Consider the following 25,449-nt stretch of genomic DNA (forward strand, 5'->3'; position numbering starts at 1 on the left):
GGAAGATGTAGTAGGCCAGATTGACAAACTAAAGAGTAGCAAATCACCTGGACAGGATGGTATGCATCCTAGGGTTCTGAAGGAACTCAAAAATGAAATTTCTGATCTATTAGTTAAAATTTGTAACCTATCATTAAAATCATCCATTGTACCTGAAGACTGGAGGGTGGCCATTGTAACCCAATATTTAAAAAAGGCTCCAGGGGCGATCCGGGTAACTATAGACCAGTGAGCCTGACTTCAGTGCCGGGAAAATAGTGGAAACTATTCTCAAGATCAAAATTGTAGAGCATATAGAAAGACATGATTTAATGGGACACAGTCAACATGGATTTACCCAAGGGAAGTCTTGCCTAACAAATCTGCTTCATTTTTTTTGAAGGGGTTAATAAACATGTGGATAAAGGTGAACCGGTAGATGTAGTGTATTTGGATTTTCAGAAGGCGTTTGACAAAGTCCCTCATGAGAGGCTTCTACGAAAACTAAAAAGTCATGGGATAGGAGGCGATGTCCTTTCGTGGATTACAAACTGGTTAAAAGACAGGAAACAGAGTAGGATTAAATGGTCAATTTTCTCAGTGGAAAAGGGTAAACAGTAGAGTGCCTCAGGAATCTGTACTTGGACCGGTGCTTTTCAATATATATATAAATGATCTAGAAAGGAATACGACGAGTGAGGTTATCAAATTTACGGATGATACAAAATTATTCAGAGTATTTAAATCACAATCAGACTGTGATACATTACAGGAGGACCTTAAGCGAAATAGTTTAGCTCACACTTTTTTTGCAGTAAGCTGCTCAAGCTATTAAAAGACCCTGCACTACAGCTTTAGAGTAATCCCAGATCACTGTTTTTGGATGTGAAGATGAAGTTGAAAATACTCCTTTATTTGCTCACCCAGTGTATCAGAAAAGGAGCCACTTTTGAGCAGACTGTCATTAAGACACCAAAAGCGTTGGCCGCCATCTAAATCCTGAAATGAGACATCCAGCCATGTAGGAGCATGATCCGACCATGTAATAAACCCAATATCCACCCCACTTACTCTATTTTGCAAACATTTATCAAGGAGAAAATAATCAATGCGGGAAGATGACCCATGGGGCAAGGAATAAAAGGTGTATACCCGAGCTTTAAGGTATCTATGTCTCCAAATATCAACTAAGCCCTAGTGAGTAATCAGATAATTAAGGACCTTTCTAGCACCAGGCAGCACTACAGGTGTGAAACACTGATGCGAATTGTCTAAGATAGGACACTTAGTAAAACTGAAGTCCCCCCAAAAAATTATAAGTCCCTCTGCATGAGTGAGTAAAATTTAATCTAATGTGCATAGGCAGGAACCTTCATCATGATTGGGGGGGGGGGGGGGGAGTATAGATTCACCAAAGTGAGAAATTCATTACCCACTCTGATTTTTAGCAAGAGAAATCGACCACCTGGATTCAGAAGCTTAAAAAGCTCTTCATAGGTAAAAAAAAAAAATAATTTAGAAATGAGAATAGCTACACCAGTGTATTTAGCTCCTGTCATGCTAGCCACCAAAAATTAGTGAGAGTAATCTTTATGATAGAGGAGACACTCAAACCTCTTCCGCAGATGTGTTTCCTGCAAGAATGTAATGGAAACCTTATGAGATATGAGATCCATCTGCTCCTGGGGAACATTAGAGACAGACCAAGATGAAATCACAACCATCCCACACCAACCACCCTGTAATAATTGATAGAAGAACATAGCCATTAACATGTGCTTGCTAAGCAGGCTATGAGAAATGCAAAACCCAAAGCGAAACAATGCTTCTCAAACCGAATCTCAGAAATGCCTGCTCAAGATTGTCCACCTCTCCGCAAGAGTAACCATAACCAGTAAAAACATTACCAGCAAATAATAAAGAAATAGGGAAGCCTAAGAGTTCTATCAGCCCTGACCAGAGAGAGTTGAGTGAGTTCTCAGATTGCCTCTGCATCCTTCTGCCTCCTTTTTCAGTGCGTTGCTATCACGGAAGAGTATCCTGGATGCATCCAATGCCTTTTTAGGTGCAGGAAAATTGAAAGGTATGTTTACTTTTTTGAAGGCTTCTACAGCTTCTGTAGTAGTTTTCACTCCATAAGTTATTCCTTTAACAGTGAACTGGAGCCCAAAAGGAAAGGACCACCGCTAGCGAATATGTTCATCGCTCAACGTGCGAGTCACCTCACGTAGCTCATAGTGCTTGCAGAAGAGTAGATGGAGCAAGGTCCTGGAATACTTAGATGGTGTAACCCTCCTAGTGCCTTTCAGAGTGCTGGTGAGTGGCAACATAGATAGTAGACTTCTTAGCAAAGCTGTGTAGGCAGAGAACAATGTTTCTGGCCCGGTTCTCAATTTTAGGGCCCATCGCCCTATGAGCACACTCTATTTTAATCGGAGAGGAGGAGGGGTGTGTCAGGCGCTGCTTCAGCCCCTGTGGTAGTGAGGATGAAGGTACAAATTTTTAATGCGGCTTCCATGACGTTTTGATATTCCGTTGATTCAGGTACTCCCTGAATACTCAGATTACACTGGCATGACCGGTTCTCCTTTAATTTATCTGCAAGGACCATGGTCTCGGCTTGTAGTAGTTTCTGCTGTGCCGATAAATGGTTGATTGTGTCAGCATGGCCTTCAACCTGCCCGTTGAGCTCAATGCGGGCACCCAGAGCTGCCAAAACTTCCTTTACCTCGGAAATGGAGTCTAAGAACTCTTTCTTGTATTGATTCATATTGGCTCGGACCCACGTGATCCGTTTGCTAACGGCCCTTGAGACTTCACACAGACAAAAATTACAAACGTTGGTGGTGGGGTTCGATTCCGAGAAGGCGTTTGATCGGGTCTCCTGGGACTACATGTTTTCCGTTTTGCACAGATTTGGTTTCCCTACCCAGCTTATCCAGGCTATTTCCTTCCTCTACATTAACCCTACCTCTCATATCTCGGCTAATGATGATCTCTCGGGGGAAATACCTATTCAACGAGGTGTACGTCAAGGCTGTCCGCTTTCCCCAATTTTATATATCATAGCATTGGACCCGCTTCTTAGGAAACTGATGTCGGCACCAGAGCTCCAAGGGGTGCACTTTAAAGGGGAGGAGTTTAAAGTTGCAGCTTTTGCTGATGACATGCTAGTAATCCTCAGTAATCCATTCTCAGCTTTACCCCAGGTGTTAAAGTTGCAGAGAGATTTTGGAGCTTTCGCGGGACTAAAAATCAACGTGGAAAAATCAGAAGCTTTGGATACATTAGGAACGCTGCGGACCTCCTGGCCTGGCCCCTTTCCGCTACGGTGGGTTGATAATTCCCTCAAGTACCTGGGCATTTATATTCCGGCAACCCTTGAGCGTCTTTATTCCTTAAATGTTACTCCTCTTAAACAAAAGCTTTTATCCAAATTGCATTTATGGGGTAATCTCCCCCTTTCTCTATCAGGGAAGGTTTTGCTTATAAAAATGATGGACATATCAAAATGGTTGTATCTGTTTGCTATGTTACCAATCTGGCTGAAGAAAAAAGATGTTAAAGACATAAATTCTGCCCTAAACCGTTTTCTGTGGCGGGGAAAAAGGGCAAGGATTCCTCTTGCGATTTTAATGTGATCCAAAAAGGAGGGGTGACTGGGCTGTCCGGATATACAGGCATATAACTATGCTAGCCTGCTGCGCCATGTAAGAGACTGGATATCATATACAGGTTATTGTTCTCCGGTGTCCCATTATAATCATTGGTTGCACCCGCTCACAGCCAGTGGGGCAATGCAGTCTCCGGTGCATCTGTTGCCTCCCTCTATATCCTCCAGTGCACTTCTTTTTCCCTTCCGCCAGATTTGGGGAAAATTATGTAAAATGTTCCAAGTGAATCCAGAGCATACCGTATGTTTGCCTATCAAGGGATGACCTTTGTTCCCACCGGGTATGCACACTACACCTTTTTCACAGTGGATACAGTATGGCTTGGTCAATGTGTCTCAGTTGTTCAATTTGCAGGAGGGAACCTTAACACCCATAAGTTTCCAGGACTTACGAGACAACTATGGACTTCCACAACAAGACTTCTATTATCTTCAATTGAGACATTTTATTATGGATCGGCTGCTCAAGGACCCTCACTTTGCCCTGTCTCATAAGTTATTGGCTTTTATACAAGGATCGGATGGGAAACGGAATCGTTGTGCACAATACTATGCAGAGCTAATACGTTTAATACATCCCCTGGACACCGGAAAGATGGTCCAAAAATGGAATAAATGGCTTCCAGAGCCGATTACGGATAAAGACTTTCTTCACAGCCTGCAGACTATTCCCAAGACAGTGGAAAATGTTATCTTGCGAGATAAACTTTACCAGGTATATTATCAAGCTTTCTATCCACAGAGTACGGCGTTCTACATGGGGGTTACCCAGAACAAACTATGTATACGCTGTGGAGGTCAACATCCGGACTTTTACCATGCATTTTGGTCCTGCCAGGCAATCCAGACCTTCTTGCACTATATACAACAGTTTTTATTTATTTATTTATTTATTTATTTTAACAACTTTTTAATATACCGACGTTCGTATGGCACATCACGCCGGTTTACAATTAACTCAAAAGGAGGAAATTACAATGAACAGGGGAAGGGGGGTGGGAGCAGGCGAGAAAGAGGAGAGGGGTGAGGGAGACAGGAGAGGAGGGAAAAGATAGGTAGCATGGAATGGAGAATAAAAGAACAACTGTTAAAATAGCAGGAACTTATTTACAGAAGGATCTATTTACAGTGATCTTTGATTTTTGCTGAAGTGATTTTTGCTGATTTTTAAGTGATTTTTGCTGATTTTGAAGTGATTTTTGCTGAAGATATGGGGAATTCAGTTACCCATGGACCCTAAATTGTGGCTCTTCGGGCTGGTACAGGACTCTGACTATGTTGTTGATAAATATAAAATAGACTTTTTTCAAAAAGTTCTGTTAATGGCAAAACTCGCCATCTTAGCGCAGTGGATGGAACCTGACCCAAAATACTAGCTGATATGGGAGCACAAAATGCAGTTTCTACTCCACATGGAATATCACACAGCAAAGCAGAGAACAAACAAGTGTCGGTATCAGACTCTTAGGATTTGGCAGGATTATGTTAAACAACTTCCTGGAGCTGTGAAGGATTTGCTTCCGACGTTGGCAATAGAAGGTATCGCGACGCCAGTGGCTATTACTACTGAAGACTAGAAGACTTGGTTGTGCGGGGTGCCTTTGTGTGACAGAGGGAGGCATTCTATTGTGCATTGGGAGTGGGATGATGTCCAGGGACGTGATGTGGTCAGTATATATGGAATCCAGATTCAGGCCTGGGCATTTGTCCCCACCCCCTTCTCACCGCACTCCACTACCCGGGTAGTCTTCCTGAACAATTGGTGGAGACGAGACCTAGGGAGCAGTGCTTACAGGAGGTTTTAGCTCCCTTCTATCACTTTAATCTACTTTCCAATTACGGAGCCCCAGGGTCACTTTCTCAAATATACCCCTATCCAGACGGAAACCTTTCCACTATCCTTTATCCATGAGCAGTGAGTAGATGACCAGTGTGACAAGAGGGGGAAACTGAGGGAGGGGGGTAGGGGTGGGCGGGGAGAGGGCACAAACATGAACGGTACTGTCAGTGCAGTTCCGAAAAATGATAACCTAGGATCCTATTGTATTAGATTTGTTCTAATTTTATGCCAATTAATGTTGTTCAGAATCCTCAATAGTGTTCAGTTTCATTCACCCTATGCTAGATACTTGAAACTTGGTGCAAAGCTAATATGGACTATTTCTTAGAGTCGTTATCATTATCATTTCTCAAATGTCTATACCTGTACTGAGTATTTGCATAGGTTTTTTACAATAGTAATGGTGGGGAGGCACTGGTTTGCTGTCTCTACCTGTTCTTGTTGTCACTACTTGTTATGGCTTTGTATGTGTGTTGGTTCTCTGGTTATAAATAAAGATATTATACAAAAAAAAAACCAAGTAGCTAGGAGCTTGATATCAGCTATCATAGTTGAGAATGGGTATAAAGTGTTATGCCGTAAGTATTGACCTCAAGCAAATTTCAACAGATACAATATATTTGAATGTATCAGAGATGTAATGGAAGGAATGTGGGAGTGTCGGTGCATTTTGGCAGATTTGGTGGGTGTGTGAAAATGTCCAATGTTTTGGAAAGCTGTACAATTAATGTTAAAGGGCATTATCAATACGGAGGGCCCACTTGATCCAAAACTTTATTTGTTATCCATTTTTTTCATTAGATTGGCTTAGTAAAAAAAATAAACTGATGTGACATATTATAGCGGCTAGATGAGAAATATCTGCCCACTGGAGAAGGCTGGCAATACCAACTACTGAGTCCCTATGAAAGAGAATAGTTTATTATGAGTAATTTAACAGCAAGGTGGAATGATACTATCAACAAATTCAACGTGGTCTAATCCGAATACAAGATCTGGAAAACAAGTTTGAGTTAATTGGATTAAGTCTCCTTTGGACTTTTTTCAGACTATATGTGAAAGCCAACACGAGTTGCTTTCCTTCAGTCTTCAATTAGATGGAGGATTGTGGGAGGTGAGATGGGGAGTTTATGTTCTGTATTCATCAGGCTGTATGGTATCATTTGTATAGTTAGGAATACATTTTATTTTGTTTGGAGGATTCTTGGGTTGTTATGCAAAATTATTAAAATTTAAATTAAAAAGAATGATGTTTACCCTAGGCTTTCACTTTATTGCATTACAGATAAACAGTAGAAAACAAAATAAAGCTCATTTCATTTTGAAGGTTTAAAGCAAACAGTTTTTATTTGGAACTCTGTATATTTCTAAAATGCCTCACTGAATTGCTATGGGATATGTGTCACTGTGCTGGAAGCACTCCTACCACAGACAATATAGCAAATCATTAGCTATATTCCAATTATCTTACTATGCAAATGTTTCTTACAGGGAAGGCACTCTCATTCGTTAACAAAAATGTCTTTTCGGATACCAATGGGAATCGAGGCTCAGCACCCAACGTAGCTATAGCATTAGTAGATGGATGGCCAACGGATAAAGTGGAGGAGGCCTCCCGGCTTGCGAGAGAGTCCGGAATCAACATTTTCTTTGTCACCATTGAAGCAGCTGATGAAAATGAAAAGCCATTGGTTGTTGAACCTAACTTTGTAGACAAGGTATTGCAATAGGTGATGTGGCAAGTTCTAGGGACAGTGCAAATAACACCACCAGTTAGGTATTTTTATCTGGCAAATATTTTCTAGGTTGTTTATCAAGTTCATTAAGCAGCAATAGATTCTTAATACTGAGCAGCATTTCAACATAGCTCATCACATGGTGGGCTATGTTGAAATGCTGTGGTACAGATGGATAGCATTATTAATTACAATATTATTCAGTCTTTACTGTAGTTAGTTTCTACCTTATTGGAAAATTGAGACTTCTCTCATTCCCTCATAGTTCTTAAGTCATATTTGAGAGACTTGGTTATTGATGCCTAGATTTTGATTCATTTCTATAAAATCTCAGTCTACTGAACGCCACCCAGTGGCAAATTCCAAGATGTTGGCCAGGGTTTTGACTACAAACAGAGCCCTGGATTCATCATTCCGCTATAAATATAGCGAAATGATCACCAGCAACCAAAAAAGGGGCAGAGGGGTGAAAGTGTGCAGGCGGCCGCATTGCGGCGGTGCGGTATCACACGCCATAGTTGCGGCTGCGCTGAACATTGTAGCCCCTGAAGCGCCAGTAGAAAAGGATTAGTTATTTCCAGTGCTGCTGCCAGTGATAATGTGCAAAACATCATTGCCCGCAGTGCTACTGGACCCTCATTATTCAAAACCCAGCCCAAACTCCTCCCTATTTTAATTCCAAATTTAAATATTCAAATCACAATGCGGTAATTATCGAGTGCGTTACCGTGGTAATGCACACGATAAGGCCCTTTTGCGATTTGATGAATGACCCTCAGAGATTGCAATCTTCTGGACTCTCTCAACACTGCATAAAGTTACCTTTTATTCTCTTTCATGGTCACCTCAACTTCTCCTTTAGCCAAGGTGCCTTCTGAAAGAATGACAATATCTTTCTGAAACATAAAAACATAACCAAAACTAAAATACATAGGTATTATTAATTACTATAGTCAAATACTCGGGCAAACTATCCAACATAACAAACACAGGAAAGGTAATTGTATAACTCTCTGCGTTATAGTAAAGCAGGCTTTACTGGGGATTTACAAAGCGAATGCATGTGCATAAGTTTGCGTGAAAAATCCTTGGGTAATTGGCCCAGAAAGTGCACAAATAACCTCACATAAAAAGATATACTCCCTCTTTGGATAAATAAAAAATGTGCATGCAAGTTCCAACTCCACCCCCAGGGAAGCCTTTCTGTAATTTGAGTAAAATTACATGTGTGCCTGACTGCCACCAAATGGCCCTAGATCCTTTATCAAGAAACAACCTAGTGAGATTTCCACTACTTTTCAGCCCCTCCCAACCTGGAGGGCTGTGATTGGTTCCCTCAGGGTATTTAGTGAGGAAATCAGAACAGTGGGGTCATTTAACCTGTGGAGAGGCAAGAGCTCTTTTGATTCCGCTTTTTAAGTTGACCCTCTGCCCAGTTGAAGGTTTTTTTTTTACCCAGGAAGTTCCTGCCTAAACTTGGAAGAGAGATTTTTGCCAAATTCCTTTTTTGCATTTTCATTCTGGGGGATCCCAGGACCAGAGGGCTAAAGATCCGTGAGCCATCTCAGTGACAGTACTACTCAGCATGGGATTTTTGATGACTAGAACTTTATCCTAGTTTTTGAGATTGGGACTGTTGGTTAAACCTTGAACCCTTTTGGATAAGGCAACCCCCCAAGACCCAAAGGACAAGGGCTGAAGACTTGTGAGCCTTTTTCTACTCCCCAGAAGAGGTAAGCCCCAGTGGCAGTATAACATCAGCCACAGAGAGATTTTTGAAACAAAAAGTATTCTAAGTTTTGTCTGTGTGGAGGTTTATTGATCCACCCCCTCCTCACATGAGAAATAGGCTGGTATAGCCGGCTTCTAATTCTACTGACTTTTCCTTCCGAGAAGTCACTTCTATTGGAATGTGCAAGAGACCGACCAAGATCACGGAGATCCCCCCCACATAGGATCTCCACCCCAAGGACCAGGACACAGGCTGGGGGACCAGGAATGAACATCTGCAACCAAGGTAGAATTTTTCTGTGATAAAGGGGATCCCCCCCATAGGATTTCCCTATAGCGCTGGGACAGTTTATACTCTCAGAGTAAAAGTGGTAATCTAAAACCCCAGGAGTAAGAGAGAAAGGACACCTACCCAGAAAAGAGAGACATCTGTAATCATCACAGCTGTACAATCACCTACTGGATAAATGGGACTTTGATTTAACTTAAAAGAATCGGTAAACTTTTATTTTAACCCCCAGTACCTTGTCCCAGGAACAGGATTACAGATACTAAGGAAGGAGGAGCTAGAAACACACCTCCATCTGGGCCATAACCTTTTGCTTTCTCACACAAAAAGGAACCACCCCTTGGGACAAAGAGAGAAGGGAGAAGTGCTAGCCAGAGCAGCCTCAGAGAAAAAACTGTGTTTGTGCCCCCTTGGGAAGCAGAATTCCCCAACTAAGGGTTACACACTCAGCGTTAAGCACGCACAGAGCACGGGGTTATTTTAGTTCAGCCATCTATGTGCATGAAACCAGGTTTTATGCTTGTAAATGGCTTTGAAAATCACCCCCATAATTAACAAGCCTGCCGCCTTCACCAAACAAAGAATCCACCCTTACAAAATAAAACCACATGCAATTACTTAAAAAGATAAAATAGTAGCTTGGCTAAAAATCACAGCTCCAACTCTCTAAGCAACCGACTTCACCTCAGAACCCCGATATCACCATATATAACCACACCACTAAAATATAGCAAGGCCTTCGAGGTGCATCCAAATCTCCAGTCCTTTAATAAAGAAATCTTACCTCGGAAATGGTTCCACAACTGGGCGATTTTATTTGAGAAAGAAAGCTCATGAGTTCTTAAGTTAATTGCTATTAAATTAAATTTAAATGTGAATTATATTTCACCTTTCACAGTCTGCTCCTCTAACCACTAGGCTGTTCCCCTACTTCTGCTCTTAATGATGAGATTATGGGATACTCAACAGTCCTTTTTCTGAGCCCAATGGCCTGTTAGCAATACACCTTACTAGTTTTTCACTCAAGTAAAAAACATATCCCTCGTCATTTCTCTTCGCGATTATGATTTGGTTTATTAAGTTCCCTTTCATTTTTCACTTTTTCTCTAACTCATGTTACCTTGAAGAAACCCTCAGATACCCTTTAATCTTTTTTTGCCTAATGGATCCAGTTCAATTCAATTGGATCGACCGTTTATTGTGACTTTCATTACTATGTAATGCTAATTGTTTCCTGGTCAATTTACTTTATGACTATGTTACCCAGAGTTTTTCTTATATATTAATGGTTCCATGTACCGCCTACAGGCAAGTTCTTTGTTCAATGTAAACCGGTTTGATTTGTATCTAATGCAAGAAGATCGGTATATAAAAACTAAAAATAAATAAATAAAGTAAGCAGAGCCAAGGCTGTGATATTTTAAATGCTAAAACCAGAATCCTAAACTGAATATGAGCTGAAATTGGCAACCAGTGGTAAGTAGGCCCAAACTGAAGAACTGTGCTTCCTAAATCTACATCCAATGAGCAAATGGGCTGCTGAATTTTATAATCATTTGAAGTCTATTAATTTTTTGGCAGCGCTAAGTATATTTCAAGAATCCAAACATGCTATAATAGCATATATGATGAGTGCAAAATAATTTTGATCAAAGAATTTAGTTTAGATTTCATTTCTGCCTTTTGTGACTGGTCAGTCACTTCAAAGCAAATTACATTCATGTCCTGTGGACAGTTCTCTGTCCCCAGAGGGTTTACAATCTAAGGGGCCTAATTTACTAACGCTTTTCTCCCATTCTGTGTCTGGGAAAAAACGCTTTGTAAATCAGACTCTAAATTTGTACCTAAGGCAACTGAGATTGAAATGACTTGCTCAAGTTCCCAAGGAGAGTTGGTGGTGTTTCAGAGCATATTTAACTGAGGCAGTGTGGCAATTGTGGCTTTCTGGCCTTAGTTTGCACTGACATTCATGCGCTTCATCCATCCCATTCCAGAAGCGGGCGATATCAGGAATGCGAGTTTGTATGCCTGAAAATGAAAAATGAAGTTCATGGATATTGTTAAGGCGGCAAGAAGCCAATAATACAATAGAACACAAGGGTTGGTCTAAAATCCCATATAAAAGGCCCTGTCTGCTGCCTTATTGAAATATAAGACATGATTGTTTGTAGTCACCTAACTTAGAAACATATCAAGGACAAAGTTATTTCTCGAGTCCTGAAAGGTGACAAATTAAGTCTGAACTGAATAGTACTGGAAGGCACCTGTGAAGGTGTATACAGGAGAAAAACCCCCAAAACACCTTAAAGGACTGGACCCAGAGATCTGGCCCGGGCCACCTTAAGCCTAAGACAGCAGGGAATCCTGGTCCGGGGGGGGGTGTCAGTCGGTCCCTGGTAAGGTATATAAATAGCCAGGGCCAGGAGAGAGAAGGAAGTCTACAGAAAGAAAGAAAGAAAACACTATTGAACTCTAAGTTGTAATACTACCTTTGTATGACTGAACTACAGAGAATAGCAGAGCTGCTTTTATTTGCTTTCTTGCCACTAATAAAGACGTTTATGCAAGATTTCTGCCAGAGTCCAGCCTGAATCTGACCTCTGGTTACTCTTAAGACCGCTCATGGTACCACATATGGTGCCAGTTCAGGGATTTCTGTGCTAAGGCCTTGCACATGCAGAGAAATCACCCCCGCCTTTTGTTTCTTTCTCCTGTATTGAGTTTTGCTGCAGTGGCAGCTGAAAGTTTAAATTACAAACAGGCTAAAAAGGATAACCATCTGGAGTGAGGGACTTGCATTTAGAGTGAGTCAGTGCTGAACAGGCAGGTTTTCTTTTAGTTTCCTGCAAGGAGAAAGGAACAGGGCAGATCCCTTCAACAAACTTTGGTGGTAGTGCAGGCAGTGGACTAGCATGGAATGAGCTATGTAGGCCCTTGCTGAGGGACAGCAGAAAACCTAGGGGGAGGGTCCTGCCTGAACAAGTGGCCCAGCAGCTAGTGTTCATGAGTAACCAGTAAACACTATTGACCCAGTTGGCTCAGGCAATGCAAACCACAATGACACAGGCATGCCTTCCACCTTCTTCTCTGTTTAAGATGAAGGCGAGAGAAGACCTGGATGTGTTCTTAAAGAATTTTGAAAGAACTGCCCACCTGATGGGCTGGCCAGAGTCCCGTTGGACAACATACCTAGCAAACCTACTCACTGGCAAGAACCAAGCAGTCTTCCAAACAGCCAGTCCCGATAGGAGAGCTATTTCATGATCAAAACCACCATCCTGGAAAGAGCAAATTATATGACGAGACCCTCCCCCCAGCAGCAGTTCCGAAGGAGTACTCTACAGCCAGGGAAGGTCCCACAGTCTTTTCTATCAGTTAAAAAATGCCAGATAGAAGTGGCTACAGCCTGAGGTGAAGACAAGCCTCAAGGTAGCCATTAAATTCCTGGACGAGCTGGACCGACCCCTGTTGAATTGGATGGGTCAACACTCAGGACTCACCCTGGAGAAAGATTTGGAAGTGGAAGATGCCTTTCATCGGGCAGAGACTGGAGAGACAACCCGCACAGGCTCCCTATCATGGTAGTGAACTCACAGAACTCCAACAGTCCTCAGAACAAGACAACTCTGCCTCCATACTTAAAGCACCACCATTTCTTTCAACTGTGGGAAAGAGATCACTGATACCAAGGAACTGAGGTCATGATTGTCAATCTGGTAACTCAGCAAACACCAGAGGTCAGCATGGGTATTGATAAGAGGACTTTCAAAACAGGGCTACAAGAGTCAGAGGAAAAAGGGAATTTTGGAGGTACCCACCCCTCCTGACTAGCATGGGTCTGGACATTTTTTCCTTTTGTTCACTTTGTGCCGGGAATGGACATGAGGAAGAGTTGCCCCTGACAAAGAAGAAAACAAAGAACCCTGTGTAGGAAGGACTAAACTTAAAACTAAACATGCGTCAGGGCCATGATTCTTCTCTAAGACTGACGACCATGCTGACGAGAAATGCCTAGGGCTGGAAGATATAGAATTGGAGCACATGTTAGCAGAGCAACGCAAGAGAGAACGCAACAACCCAAAGGAAGTGCGCGCTGAACCTTTTGCAGCCACTGTTGAAATCAAAGCAGAATAAGCCCCACAGGCATGCTCCCATTGTGGAACAAAAGAGCAATGTATAGGAAGAATGATCCTCAATGGGAGAATGAGGAGTGGGAGCAGGAATGGGCAAATACTTTTGCAAAAATGCAAAGCTGTAAACTTGGTAGATAGTCACGGGGTTGGGAGGGGAGGGGGGACTTTCAGAATTTCAGTGGAACTTACTGAGGTACCTACCCAGGCCCTAGTGTATTCAGGATGTAGAAAGACCTTCATAAGTAAAGACTTAGGCCAACGAGGACGGATTAATTACAAGAGTAAGGTGGTACTCTCCGTGTACATGGTGACCCAGTAGCAGTATCCAAGTCAGGCTCTGCTGACTCCAGCAGAGAAAACCATAATGGATGTGGGAATACTTCCCAAGCTCCTGTATATGGTGATTTTAGGGCACAATTGTCTCCAGTTTAAAAACATGTGGGGTCAGCTTATGGGTGGCTAAGCCAGGCCAGATGGCATTTCACCAAGAACCCGGCAAAGGAAATTGGGGTATTTCAGATACCCAGTAAACAAAGTAAAGGAACTTTCTGGAAGAAGCAAGGAAAAGCAGGCACCCCATGATTCCTTGAGCAGTTTCCCAAATGGGGTGGAGAAGGGAAACCTTTGATTGTTTTAACAGCCCCAGCATAGGACTGGGAATCAAGGGAGGAACAGGGGTTTTCTTAGGTATACCCATAATAAGGGCAAGCGCTCAACCGACGAAGTTTGGGCCAAGGGGGAGAGTATGTGAAGAAGTATACAGGAGAAAACTCCAAAATACCTTAAAGGTCTAGATCCAGAGATCTGGCCTGGTCTACCTTAAACCTAAGACCTTAAGGAAATCCTGGTCCAGGCAGAGGTCCTTCAGAAGGTGTATAACTGGCCAGGCCCAGTGGAGAGAAGGAAGTGTAGTGAAAGAAAACACTATTGAACTGTAAGTTGTAAGACTACCTTTGTGTTGTTGAACTGCAGAGAATAGCAGAGCTGCCTTTGTTTGTTTTATAGCCACTAATAAAGAAGTTTATGCAGAATTTTTTCTGGAGTCCAGCCTGAATCTGTCCTCTGGTTACCTTGAGACCACTCACAGTTACATAGCACCTCAAATGTCTGCCAACATCGCATATGTTCTAGGAATGCATCCTAAAAATCCAGTCTTTCTGATTGGTACCATGAAACCACTAGTGGCTGTTACTACTACACGGGCCCTTTTCAGGGAACACATTGATCTTTTAAAGGTTCCCAAGACAAAATATTGATCCACAGCTTATCTGAAGCATGAAATTCTATTTTACAAGCCTACAGATTCCTAAACTATCACCCTCCTCCTCTATTTTGGTTTGATATCTTGCAGTGATGGTGCTCAAATTGTCCGAGCTTGTGGTGTATCACAGAAACATATCCATACTGTATTTAGCCTTCTTTCATTTGTATCTTGAATTCTCCTCCTTTATTGCAAGCACAGGACTACATTCATATGTTTTATACAGATTTTGAGCTGTAACTTTCTGTACAGTCTGTCCCTTATTTCCTGACGCTTTGATCTTGTACCACCTGGATTTAAGGGATTCTGGGATCAGTCACGTGTTTACTTTTGAGCTAACAGATTGCAGCTTCGTTTGCCAACTTTAAAAATAGGAAATATATATATTTTATCTGTTTGAATTTCCAAAAGGTAAAATGCATTCCTCAGTTTATAAAACTAATCCCTCCCCCGCTTTTTAGTACATAACAGGTCATGTACTGTCTCTCTTTCTCTTCACAGGCTGTGTGCAGAACCAATGGGTTCTTTTCTATTAATGTACCGAGCTGGTTCAGCCTCCACAAGATTGTCCAGCCCCTTGTAAAGCGAGTATGTGACACAGATCGGCTGGTATGCAGCAAAACCTGTCTAAATGCTGCCGACATCGCCTTCGTCATAGACGGCTCCAGTAGCGTTGGCACAGGCAACTTCCGCACAGTCCTGCAGTTTGTAGCCAACATCACCAAAGAGTTTGAGATATCGGACACAGACACCCGTGTTGGAGCCGTTCAGTATACTTATGAGCAGAGGCTGGAGTTCGGATTTGACAAGCACAGCACCAAGCAGGATGTCATGAATGCCGTCCAGAGCATAAGCTATTGGAGTGGAGGGACCAGCACTGGGGCAGCCATCAGCTATGCTTCTGAGCAGCTCTTCAGCAAATCAAAGCCTAACAAGAGGAAGATAATGATTGTTATTACAGACGGCAGGTCCTACGACGACGTCAGAGGACCAGCCACAGCAGCTCATCGAAATGGTAAACATTGTTTGTGACAGAACGTTAAGATAACATTCATTTCTCTGAGTTTATTTTAAGACCTGAGAGCATTCAGCACATCCACTTTACTGACTTCCACACAGATTCCTTCATTATCTGTACAACAATAGATTGGAGAGCAATGCTTGCTTAATCACAGCTGAGCCACACAAACCTCTTAAGCTTATGCCCTGCTCTCATCTGTTCTAGCTATCTTTAGGACTAATTAGTAGTCTGCTGTATGGCCTAGCACATAGGTTCATCAACTGAGCTTTTTCAGTCACACGAGTACAGTAACAGAATTGAAAACGTATTCTTACATTAAAAGGAGCCATCTTTATTCTTACCTAGGACAGTTGGCTTCCTGTTGACCAAGTCTTCTCTGAACAGGTTTCATGACTGCAGAGATGATGAACTTGTCGCTTGAGAAATCCCATTTGGCTCCAAGTAAGGGGCTGCAGTGGAGTGGAGGAGGAGCCTAGTGATCGGAGCAGCAAACTGTGAAAAGTCTATGAACCAGGAAAGCCAGGGTTCAAATCCCATGGCCACTCCTTGTGATCTTGGGCAAATCACTTCCCACTCCCTTGCCTCAGGTACAAATGTTTAGGGAGATATACTACGCTGCAATATGCCATTGATGCATGATAAATCTGCATATTGCAGCTTATTTTGGCCCCAAACACACCCTTATTATAATGAACTACTTTGCATGTGATTTGCAAATGCATGCAAAGTAGTTAATACATAGATAATCCTATGCTAATAAAGTAACACGGCTTTCCAAAAATCTGACAAGTCACATTATTTTATCTGCAACTCAGGAGCTCTGTTTTCCCACAGAACCATCAGGATGCTAAAAGCACGTCCCAATGCTCCCATGCTGATATTTAGAGGGCCTCATGGTACGAAAAATCCCCCCAGGGATTTGTAGACCCCTCCCCTACCTGTCGAGGTGGCCCAGCAGGGCCTAAAGTTTGAAAGTTAGAAGTAGATCCTGGGGAGGGGGCTTTCATTGCCCCAGTATTTTTCCCCATGGGAAAATGCTGCAGGATGCAGAGTTTTGCTGCAAGGAAAAGTACCTTGGGATTCACTAATCTGCAGAATCATCTTACTGCAGCTTAGTGAATGACCCCTTAAGTTTGTACCAGAGGCAATGGAAAGCAAAGAAACTTGCCCAAGGTCACAGGGAGCAGCAGTGGGATTTGATTCTTAGCCCACTGCTCTAACCACTAGGCTACTCCAAAACCTCATCCACAAGGAAAGACCTGAATAATATATCATTTTTTTAAGCCCATCTCTAATGAATTACCCTGTTTTGGTTTTTTTAAGCAACAAAGCGCCTAAGACTGGCATGTCTTATACTGACAGACTACTGCCTGCATTAGGTTGCCGTAACAGATTTACCACAATGATGAAGGGCAACCAAAATGATAAAGGGGATGGAACAGCTCCCCAATGAGGAAAGGCTGAAGAGGTTAGGGCTGTTCAGCTTGGAGAAGAGACGGCTGAGGGGGGATATGATAGAGGTCTTTAAAATCATGAGAGGTCTAGAAAGGATAAATGTGAATTGGTTATTTAATCTTTCGGATAATAGAAGGACTGGGGGCACTCCATGAAATTAGCAAGTAGCGCATTTAAAACTAATCAGAGAAAATTCTTTTTCACTCAGCGCACAATTAAACTCTGGAATTTGTTGCCAGAGGATGTGGTTAGTGCAGTTAGTGTAGCTGGGTTCAAAAAAGGTTTGGATAAGTTCTTGCAGGAGAAGTCCATTAACGGCTATTAATCAAGTTTACTTAGGGAATAGCCACTGCTATTAATTGCATCGGTAGAATGGGATCTTCTTGGTGTTTGGGTACTTGCCAGGTTCTTGTGGCCTGGTTTGGCCTCTGTTGGAAACAGGATGCTGGGCTTGATGGATCCTTGGTCTGACCCAGCATGTGTATATATTACCTGACTTTGGTAAGACGCTTAGCTGCTACAGGACACACAAGGATATCACAAGTAATTTAGTGCTGCCCATATATCACATGGCAATTTCTTATGTTCTTATGTGTGTTCACAGATAATAACTCTGCTGAACCCTCACTTTAAACTGCCACAGCTAGCACATACAAATGAGACAAACCCAGGCTGGTGTCAGCATCAATGAAAAGCTCTTTAAGACTGGGCCCAGCAGCAGTACCAGCACTGCTGATCAGACTCCTCTCCCTCCCTACATCCTCTTCTCTGTTTTCGGACATGCCCATCTGAGGTAACAGGTTACAGCAAAGCAAAAACAAAACCTTCACTCCAGAAATCTCACACACTAGAATGACAAATAGATGATCAAAATATAAAGGGCCAGATATTCAGTGCCACTTAGCCGGATACGTTTGGACTGACGCGGATAAGTGGCGATGTTTGATTATTCAGCCACGTTCAGTGGCAGGATGGGGCATTCCAGGGTGTAGCAATTTATACAGGTAAGTGGCGAAATTCAGACTATTTTGGCTGAGTTAGACCTGCAGGTCTGAAGTTAGGCAGATAAACTTACCTGGCTAACTCCAAGTTATGAGGGTATGTTCAGTGCCAGACAAGTTAGCTGGATATGTTTATCGGGCTAACTTGTTCATCCAGATAGTGGTTGAATAGCAACTTCAAAAGACTAAAATACATTAAAGATATTAAGTAAAACTCTTCCTTTTGAAAGCTACCTCTGGCATTCACTCTCTCCCTCCAATTTCCTGCCTCATTAACTGCTCACACACCAAACAGATCAGAGTTACATTGACTTGTATTTACTTGGTTCTAAGTAACCTTGGTATATCATTTATTTTAAAAGATTTATAATCCACTCCTTTCCTAGGGTTCAGGCCAGGGAACAATAAAAATATACATAATATACAAATGAAACATGATCAAAGAAACACTGACAATTCCTGTATCCCTCCCCCCCCCCCCCCCAAACCATATCAGAAGAGTGTAAGCTATTCTGCCAATTCAAAGCATCCCTGAATAGGGCCGTTTTTAAGGCCTTTTTAAAGATGGGCACATCCACAATTGTCGAAATTGCAGATTCCATGCATCTGGGGCAGCTATTGAGGAGGCTCTTTCCTGGATTTCACAGAGATGGGCATGTCTGAAAGACGGAGTTTCTTGTAGACGTTGTTGAGAGGATCTTAAGGCCCTTGACGAGGCATAGATACACAGGATTGAATTATTCCAGGACACCTGTACATTGTTTAACAGCTTTATGGATCAGAAGAGCCACTTTGTAATCAATTCTTCATTGGAGGGGGACCCAATGGAGAGTGCACAGAAGGGGTGTAATTTGCTCCTACATGCAGGTCCCCATTAGCAAACTGGCAGCCAAGTTGTGAACAATTTGCAATGGACGAACAGTCCATGTCCTGTCAATACATGCAAAGAATTAAGAGTTCTTTTTTACTTTCAACCTCAACTCTTACAGTACCACAAAATGTACTGTCTACACAGGTATACAAGTTCCCAAGAACAAGCCTTTATTTTCAGGAAGATGATATAATAAATAGTAATTCTATATAAAGTCTATTAACATCTATTCACAACCAGTAGCTTTAAACTATACTTATAATCTTACCTTGCTCATCTGCTTTAGATGACAGATTGTCCATTAAAATCTGATATGGAACTGCAGGTACTAATCAAGTAAAAAGGTGGCTACTACTTTCCAACATCCTCTTCAAGGATACCTTACCCAGGAAATTAGTTCTAATCAGTAGAGCACCTTCTTACCATCACTGAAAAACTAAGATTCTCCAGTTCATCCCACAAAAATATTACAGCGGAATATCCTGAAACCTTTCTCACATGAAGCTGACTCACTTGTCCTGTGTCTTTGTGAATTAAGATTTTATTTAGCACCATCCACAGACAAGTTTAAGCACCTCCAACATCCATGTTCCCTCACTGCAACTACAGCCAAGGCTACATGTTTTGCTGCTCTGTGCTAACTATTGTGCTATCCCTACTGGCAGACATGGCGTCCAATGGAAGTACTTGCAGAACATAGGGGCCTGTGAACCAGCCTGCAATCATAGGCCTCACTGTATCCCTGCTCCCCCCATGGGTTTCATTATTGAACATCAAGAAATTATTAGGAAGAGAATGGTGAATAAAATGGTGGATGTCATAATGTTCTCTGTATCGCTCCATGGTGAGACCGCATCTTGAATACTGTGTGCAGTTCTGGTCACCGCATCTCAAAAAATATATAGTTGCACTGGAGAAAGTACAGAGAAGGACAACCAAAATGATAAAGGGGATGGAACGGCTCCTCTATGAGGAAAGACTAAAGAGGTTAGGGCTGTTCAGCTTGGAGAAGAGACAGCTGAGGGGGGATATGATAGAGGAGGGGGGATATGATAGAGGTCTACAAAATCATGAAAGGATTTAAATGGGTAAATGTGAATTGATTATTTACTCTTTTGGATAATACAAGGACTAGGGCCATGCCATGAAGTTAGCAAGTAGCTCATTTAAAACAAATTGGAGAAAACTCTTTTTCACTCAACGCATAGTTAAACTCTGGTATTCATTTCCAGAGGATGTGGTTATTCCCATACTAGCTGTTTGTCATCACAAGGGAAGGAGGAAATGTAGGAGAATAAGCAGCACTGCGTGAAGCATTTCATCCCGCCGCTGTCTGGCCCACAGTGGTCTGGCTCACTGCTGCTTCTTTAGCTGTTTCTCAGCTGGCAAAGCTTAGGAGCACGACCAGCCTTGTGGCTCCAATTGTCACCACCTCCTTCCCCAGACGTTGTTAGTCTTGCAGCTGCATGGTTTTTACGCTTGGTCAAGCCAGCCCTGACTTCAGCTTCCATTTTAGAACGCTCTCGAGTAAGACTTGTCATGAGAAGGGCTCATCTTCGTACCAGAGAGGACAGACGGGCAGAGACTGATTTAGGAGTTTTCCACCCCTAGGCACCGTTGCGCCCCTACCATTCAACCTCCCCTCCCCCCACTCCAGGGTAAGGTCAGGGAGCAGGGGGTGTAAGGCACAGTTTTACAGTTTGCCGTCGCAGCTCATACATACATTGTGGGTAAAAACTGGAAACTTCTGAAGCTCATTGGCAAACATTTCCATCTTTCATATTGTAAAAATAAAGTATTTTTCCAGCCTTGCTTGTGTCTGTATAATTTTTTTTTTTTTTTTTTTAATGGGTGAAGAAAAGGGATCTTAAGTATCAGTGCAGGGATGAGATCTCAGAGTTGGGTAAAAGAGAAGGAGAGGGTGAGAGGACCAGGGATGGGGTAGGAGGAGGACTAGGAATGGGTTGAGGAAAAGGTGAAAGGACTGGGGATAGAAGGGAGGAATATGAGAAGGAAAGAGGACTGAGGATGGGGGTAGGAGAGATAGAAAGGATGGGGGGATGGGGGTTCTGGGATGAGGAAAGGGAGTAAGACATCTCGGGGGGCAGGATCTCAAGAGAAGGGAGAGGAAACAAGGAGGTTCCAGGATCTGTGGAATAGAAACTGAAATTAAGGTAGCGAGAACCTAATTTGCAGTGGGTGGGGGAGGGGGGAAGTATCCCTACTCCTGTGCGCTCTGGTCCCACTTCCCCTTACAACTCCTCTCTAACCTCTCAGTCTGGCACACACACCCACCCACACCAGCTTCAATCCCATCTCTCTCTCACAGACAAACACTGCCCCCCCCCCATCTGATCCATTCATTCCTCAGTCTCTCTTCTCACCCCCACTGATCCCCAATCAACCCCTTCTAATCTTACCAAAATGATCCCTCCCTTTGCTCTCTGTGGTCCTGCTCACCTCTCTCCCATTTTGTTCCCTGCCTGCTACCTGGGAAGGGGGCGGGGATTGGATCAGGAAGCAGAGGACTCTTCTCTACTGTGTGATATTCAGCACAGCTGGAAGGCAATAAATCTTCAGACAGCCTGTTGACACCCCCCCAGATTTTTGTCACCCTAGACACAGGCCTAGTGTGCCTATTTACAAATCCAGGCCTGCAGGTGGGAAATTAAGTTAAATTCACTGAGAGGGCTGGACAGTGTTCCCTGCCTTCTCCCCCACTGCAACCTCTCCAATTGGGACTCTTCCCAAAACTTTTTTTTTTTTTTACTGGAAATCCCAATAGTAATATTTCTCAGACTTTGGCAACCCTGTCCCCTTCCCACAGCAAATGCCCCTGCTTCTTTCTTTCTTGACCAGCATCTATTCCCTTTTACCTTATTTATTTTATTTTAAACATTTCTATCTCATCAATGCTAGTCTTCCTGTCTCCCTCCCTCAACAAAAGCCCTGCCCGCCAAGCTAACCATTCTGAAAATGACCATACTGGCACCGCAAGCATGTCCAAAACTTGCAGGGCGGCACTTCCTCTCCTCGCAGCTCATTTCTTGCTTTGCAAGATCAGTAGGGAGGAAGTGCCGGCCCATTAGCTATCAACATGCCAGTGGTGCCAGCAGAGTCATTGTTAGAGTGGGTTGCAGCAGTGGAATACATTCTCACCACTCCTACATCCACCAGGCTGGAAGAAATTCAGCCACGGGCCGGATGTGGCCCATAGCCCATAGATGGTTACCTTTACCCTAATACTCAATATGCCCTCTTTTGGACATAGCTCAGATTCAAAGGGGTACCTAGAAGGTACCAGTTTCTTTCCTGCTTTAGGGACTGGATTTGGCCATCCCTGACGCAGGGAATGACTTGGGTTCAACTTCAGTAAGCCAGGGGGACTTAGATATGTGCATGATCTGAACCAATCTGAGTAAACTAATACCCACGCTCCCTCTTCTGATTTCTTCCCACCTCCAAAAACAAAATCTAAATTGAACGGAAACTGAACAAAAGTCGACCCTGATTTCACAGCAACAATTTGAACAGCCAATCCTATGTTTAAATTAGGAAAGAGGTGTGCCCTCCCTTAATAGCCAAAACCTTGCATTTTCTTGGTTTTCATTCAACCTTTTCCTTAACCAAATGGGTGAGTTCTTTCGCAGTCCATCTTTCATACGTGAGTTATAAATTATAAATTCATGTTCTTGCTTTTAGAATTCAATTTATGCACCAATGAAAGCTTGACAGACTCCGATTAGCCAACGTTTCATAAACTCACTAATAATCTTGATTCTTATCTGTTTCCAGGAGTAATTGCATATGCAATTGGAATAGCTTGGGCAGCCCATGATGAACTGGAGGCCATTGCAACAGATCCAGACAAAGAGCATGCCTTCTTTGTGGATGAATTCGACAGCTTATATAAATATGTTGGCAAGATCATCCAAAATATTTGCACGGAGTTCAATTCACAGCCACGAAATTAAGATCCATATAGACAAGGTCAAGATGCTTGAATAAAATGGGTCCCTTGCAAAGACTCGATATACCTTGCAAATCACATTGGCTACTGTAGACGTCAATCTGATACATACCATAATATTTTATGGCATTCGACCAATTAGACCAGCTCTCTCCTCTTTGCATACAGTAATGCCCTATATAGACTGAAGGCGTTACAACACTGTGCGTTTTCTGGCTAGCTGCAAAGTTCAAATTTTGTTACAAGCAATTTTTATTGCAAGATCTATTCTACTTAGCGACTGGAAAAGATAGGTCACAACATATAATACAATACATGGTGCAGTATTTCAACCCTGTGCTTTTCTATATTGTATGTGGTTTTCTTTTTTTTTTTTTTTTAAATGGGAAGTAATCCTGTAGTTGAGTCATAGTCCGACTTTGGGAGGGTAATTTTATAACATCGTAACTTGTGCGGTGGCTACGTGCATAACTTACACCAGTTTTCAAAGCGTTTTGACACTTATGCAAAAGCATGAGCAAAAATTCCCCCACCCAAAGTTGCACTGCTCTTTTGTAATGTGTAACAGGTACACATTAGTTTACATGCATATAATTTAAATCCAAACTCCTCCGTGATCTCACCTGACCTCCCCCCCCTGGATGCTGCTTTCTTGTGCATGTAAACATATTTGCAAAATGCACCATTTATGTGCAGAAACGATTACCCCCTTAGAGGGTGATTTTAAGAAATGGGCCTTCTACATAATAGTCCACCTGATATGCAGGTAAACTTCCAAGCCAGGGCTTATATGCACATAGGTTTTCCTGCCGTGAGCAGAGGCACTCCTGGAGCTGGGCAGAGTCTTGCACTTACACGCATACTTTTGCATTTTCAAAAGCATGAACAGTTTTTCCTGAAAAAGAAAAAAAATAAAATAACCGAGCACAAACTAGCAGGCAAGTAGCTCTTGTGGGAGAATTTTCAAAATGAAAGTATGTGTGTATTTTCCCTTTGGAAGGCTGGTGTAAACTGCACGGATAATTGAGTCTGATTAAATGTGGGATTTACAAAATTACCCCCATGAGGCAGAATAGTGGTGTCATCAGTCTTGCAATCAAGCTAATGTTAAATAAAACTATTGGGAAAATTGTGGGAATGTGTTTAACTATGAATTATACAATTATGAATTATAAAGCATTTTTCTACCAAAAGCACACTATTTTAGTCTTGCTACTTTGTCTCCAGAATCTACCAAAAATCAAAGTCTTATTATGTATCTGGATCTGGGAGTAAATTAATCTTTATCTGATACTAGTATTCAAACTGCTTTAGGTAAAGGGTTTAAGTAAAAGAAACGAAGAACAGATAAATTAATCATTTTTTTCTAACACATACTCTCCAGTACACAGATGTCCAAATTAATGTTACATAACAGTATATGTGCCTCCGTTTGAAGTTGGAAGCTCTTGGGTTTTGATACAATTGTTTTTGATTTTCAGTAATGACCTGGTTTGTTTTTTTTTATTTTTACCATGAGCAAAAAGTTTGGCTAGAATTTTATTCTCTTTTCTACCAACTGTTTTGACACATTTAATTCAGAATGATCATATGAAACTCACCAGACCATGCAGACTGAAAAACCCAAGTGTGTATTGTTAGATCATTATGAGGCAGATGCACTAAACTGTGCTGAATTTCACACAGATGTCAGGATTTTATGCACGCAAGTTTTCTAACAGGACTAACATACAGATGTGCCCGAGAGAAAAGTAAAGCACGTAAGTTTCATATCAGCAACTTTGCAGAAAAGATAATTACATCTAATTGAGGTGTAGTTGCCTTTTTTGTGAAAACTGGAGTACGAAGACATCTTTGCCCAATGTTTTTTGCTGATTTTTCAGATAATGTGCTGCTTTGCATGATATTGCATCGCAGCAGCTCATTAACTCAGAATTTTTGTAAACTTATACATGCAAAGAGGCAATATTGTGAATGTTTTTGCAAACAGGCTCTAGGCAAGAAAAAATGTGCAAAAACCCAGCACACCAGTTTCTCTGCACATTTTGGGGCGTTTTGCACATATTTACATGCATAGTCCCCATCTGGAAAAACCTGCGCAGCTTGGTACATCAGCCTCAGAGAGATTTTCAAGCAGTCAATGTTAAAAAAAAAATAAAAAAAATGCTAAGATGCAATATTTGCACAAAACTAATGCATTGTTAGAGTCAATGCCCCTGGTTTCCAGCAGCAGATTTTTCAAGATTCTGTGGCAAGAGATAAATTCTGTGACAGATTTTTCAAAATTCTGCAATTCTACAACAAATTTGCAAAATTTTGCATATATATGCATATTAAAAATGTTATTTTTCTTTTCTTTATAAAACTGAAGTCATTTTCTGACATTTCTGTGTCCAGTTTATTTAGTTCTTTAATACTTAGGGATATGCATGGAAAAAAATTTTGTTTTGATTCATTTGGTTTGTTTGGCTTGGACTCAAAAAAAGTTA

General features: G+C 42.1%; 1 protein-coding gene across 8 annotated transcripts in view; it reads left to right on the top strand.

Annotated features, from left to right (window-relative positions):
* The window catches only part of VIT (vitrin), a 215,577-nt gene extending 190,391 nt beyond the window's left edge, over positions 1-25,186 (top strand). For all 8 annotated transcript variants that reach the window (XM_029593919.1, XM_029593921.1, XM_029593920.1 and 5 more), the window contains 3 exons: positions 6,984-7,210; positions 15,144-15,657; positions 22,786-25,186. In XM_029593919.1, the coding sequence (XP_029449779.1) occupies positions 6,984-7,210; positions 15,144-15,657; positions 22,786-22,964 (920 nt within the window). In that variant the 3' untranslated portion in view covers positions 22,965-25,186. The remainder of the gene's footprint in view (positions 1-6,983; positions 7,211-15,143; positions 15,658-22,785) is intronic.
* Positions 25,187-25,449: the final 263 nt, after the last annotated feature.

The sequence above is a fragment of the Rhinatrema bivittatum genome, chromosome 3 (assembly GCF_901001135.1).
Source record: "Rhinatrema bivittatum chromosome 3, aRhiBiv1.1, whole genome shotgun sequence".
Taxonomy (NCBI): Eukaryota; Metazoa; Chordata; class Amphibia; order Gymnophiona; family Rhinatrematidae; genus Rhinatrema; species Rhinatrema bivittatum.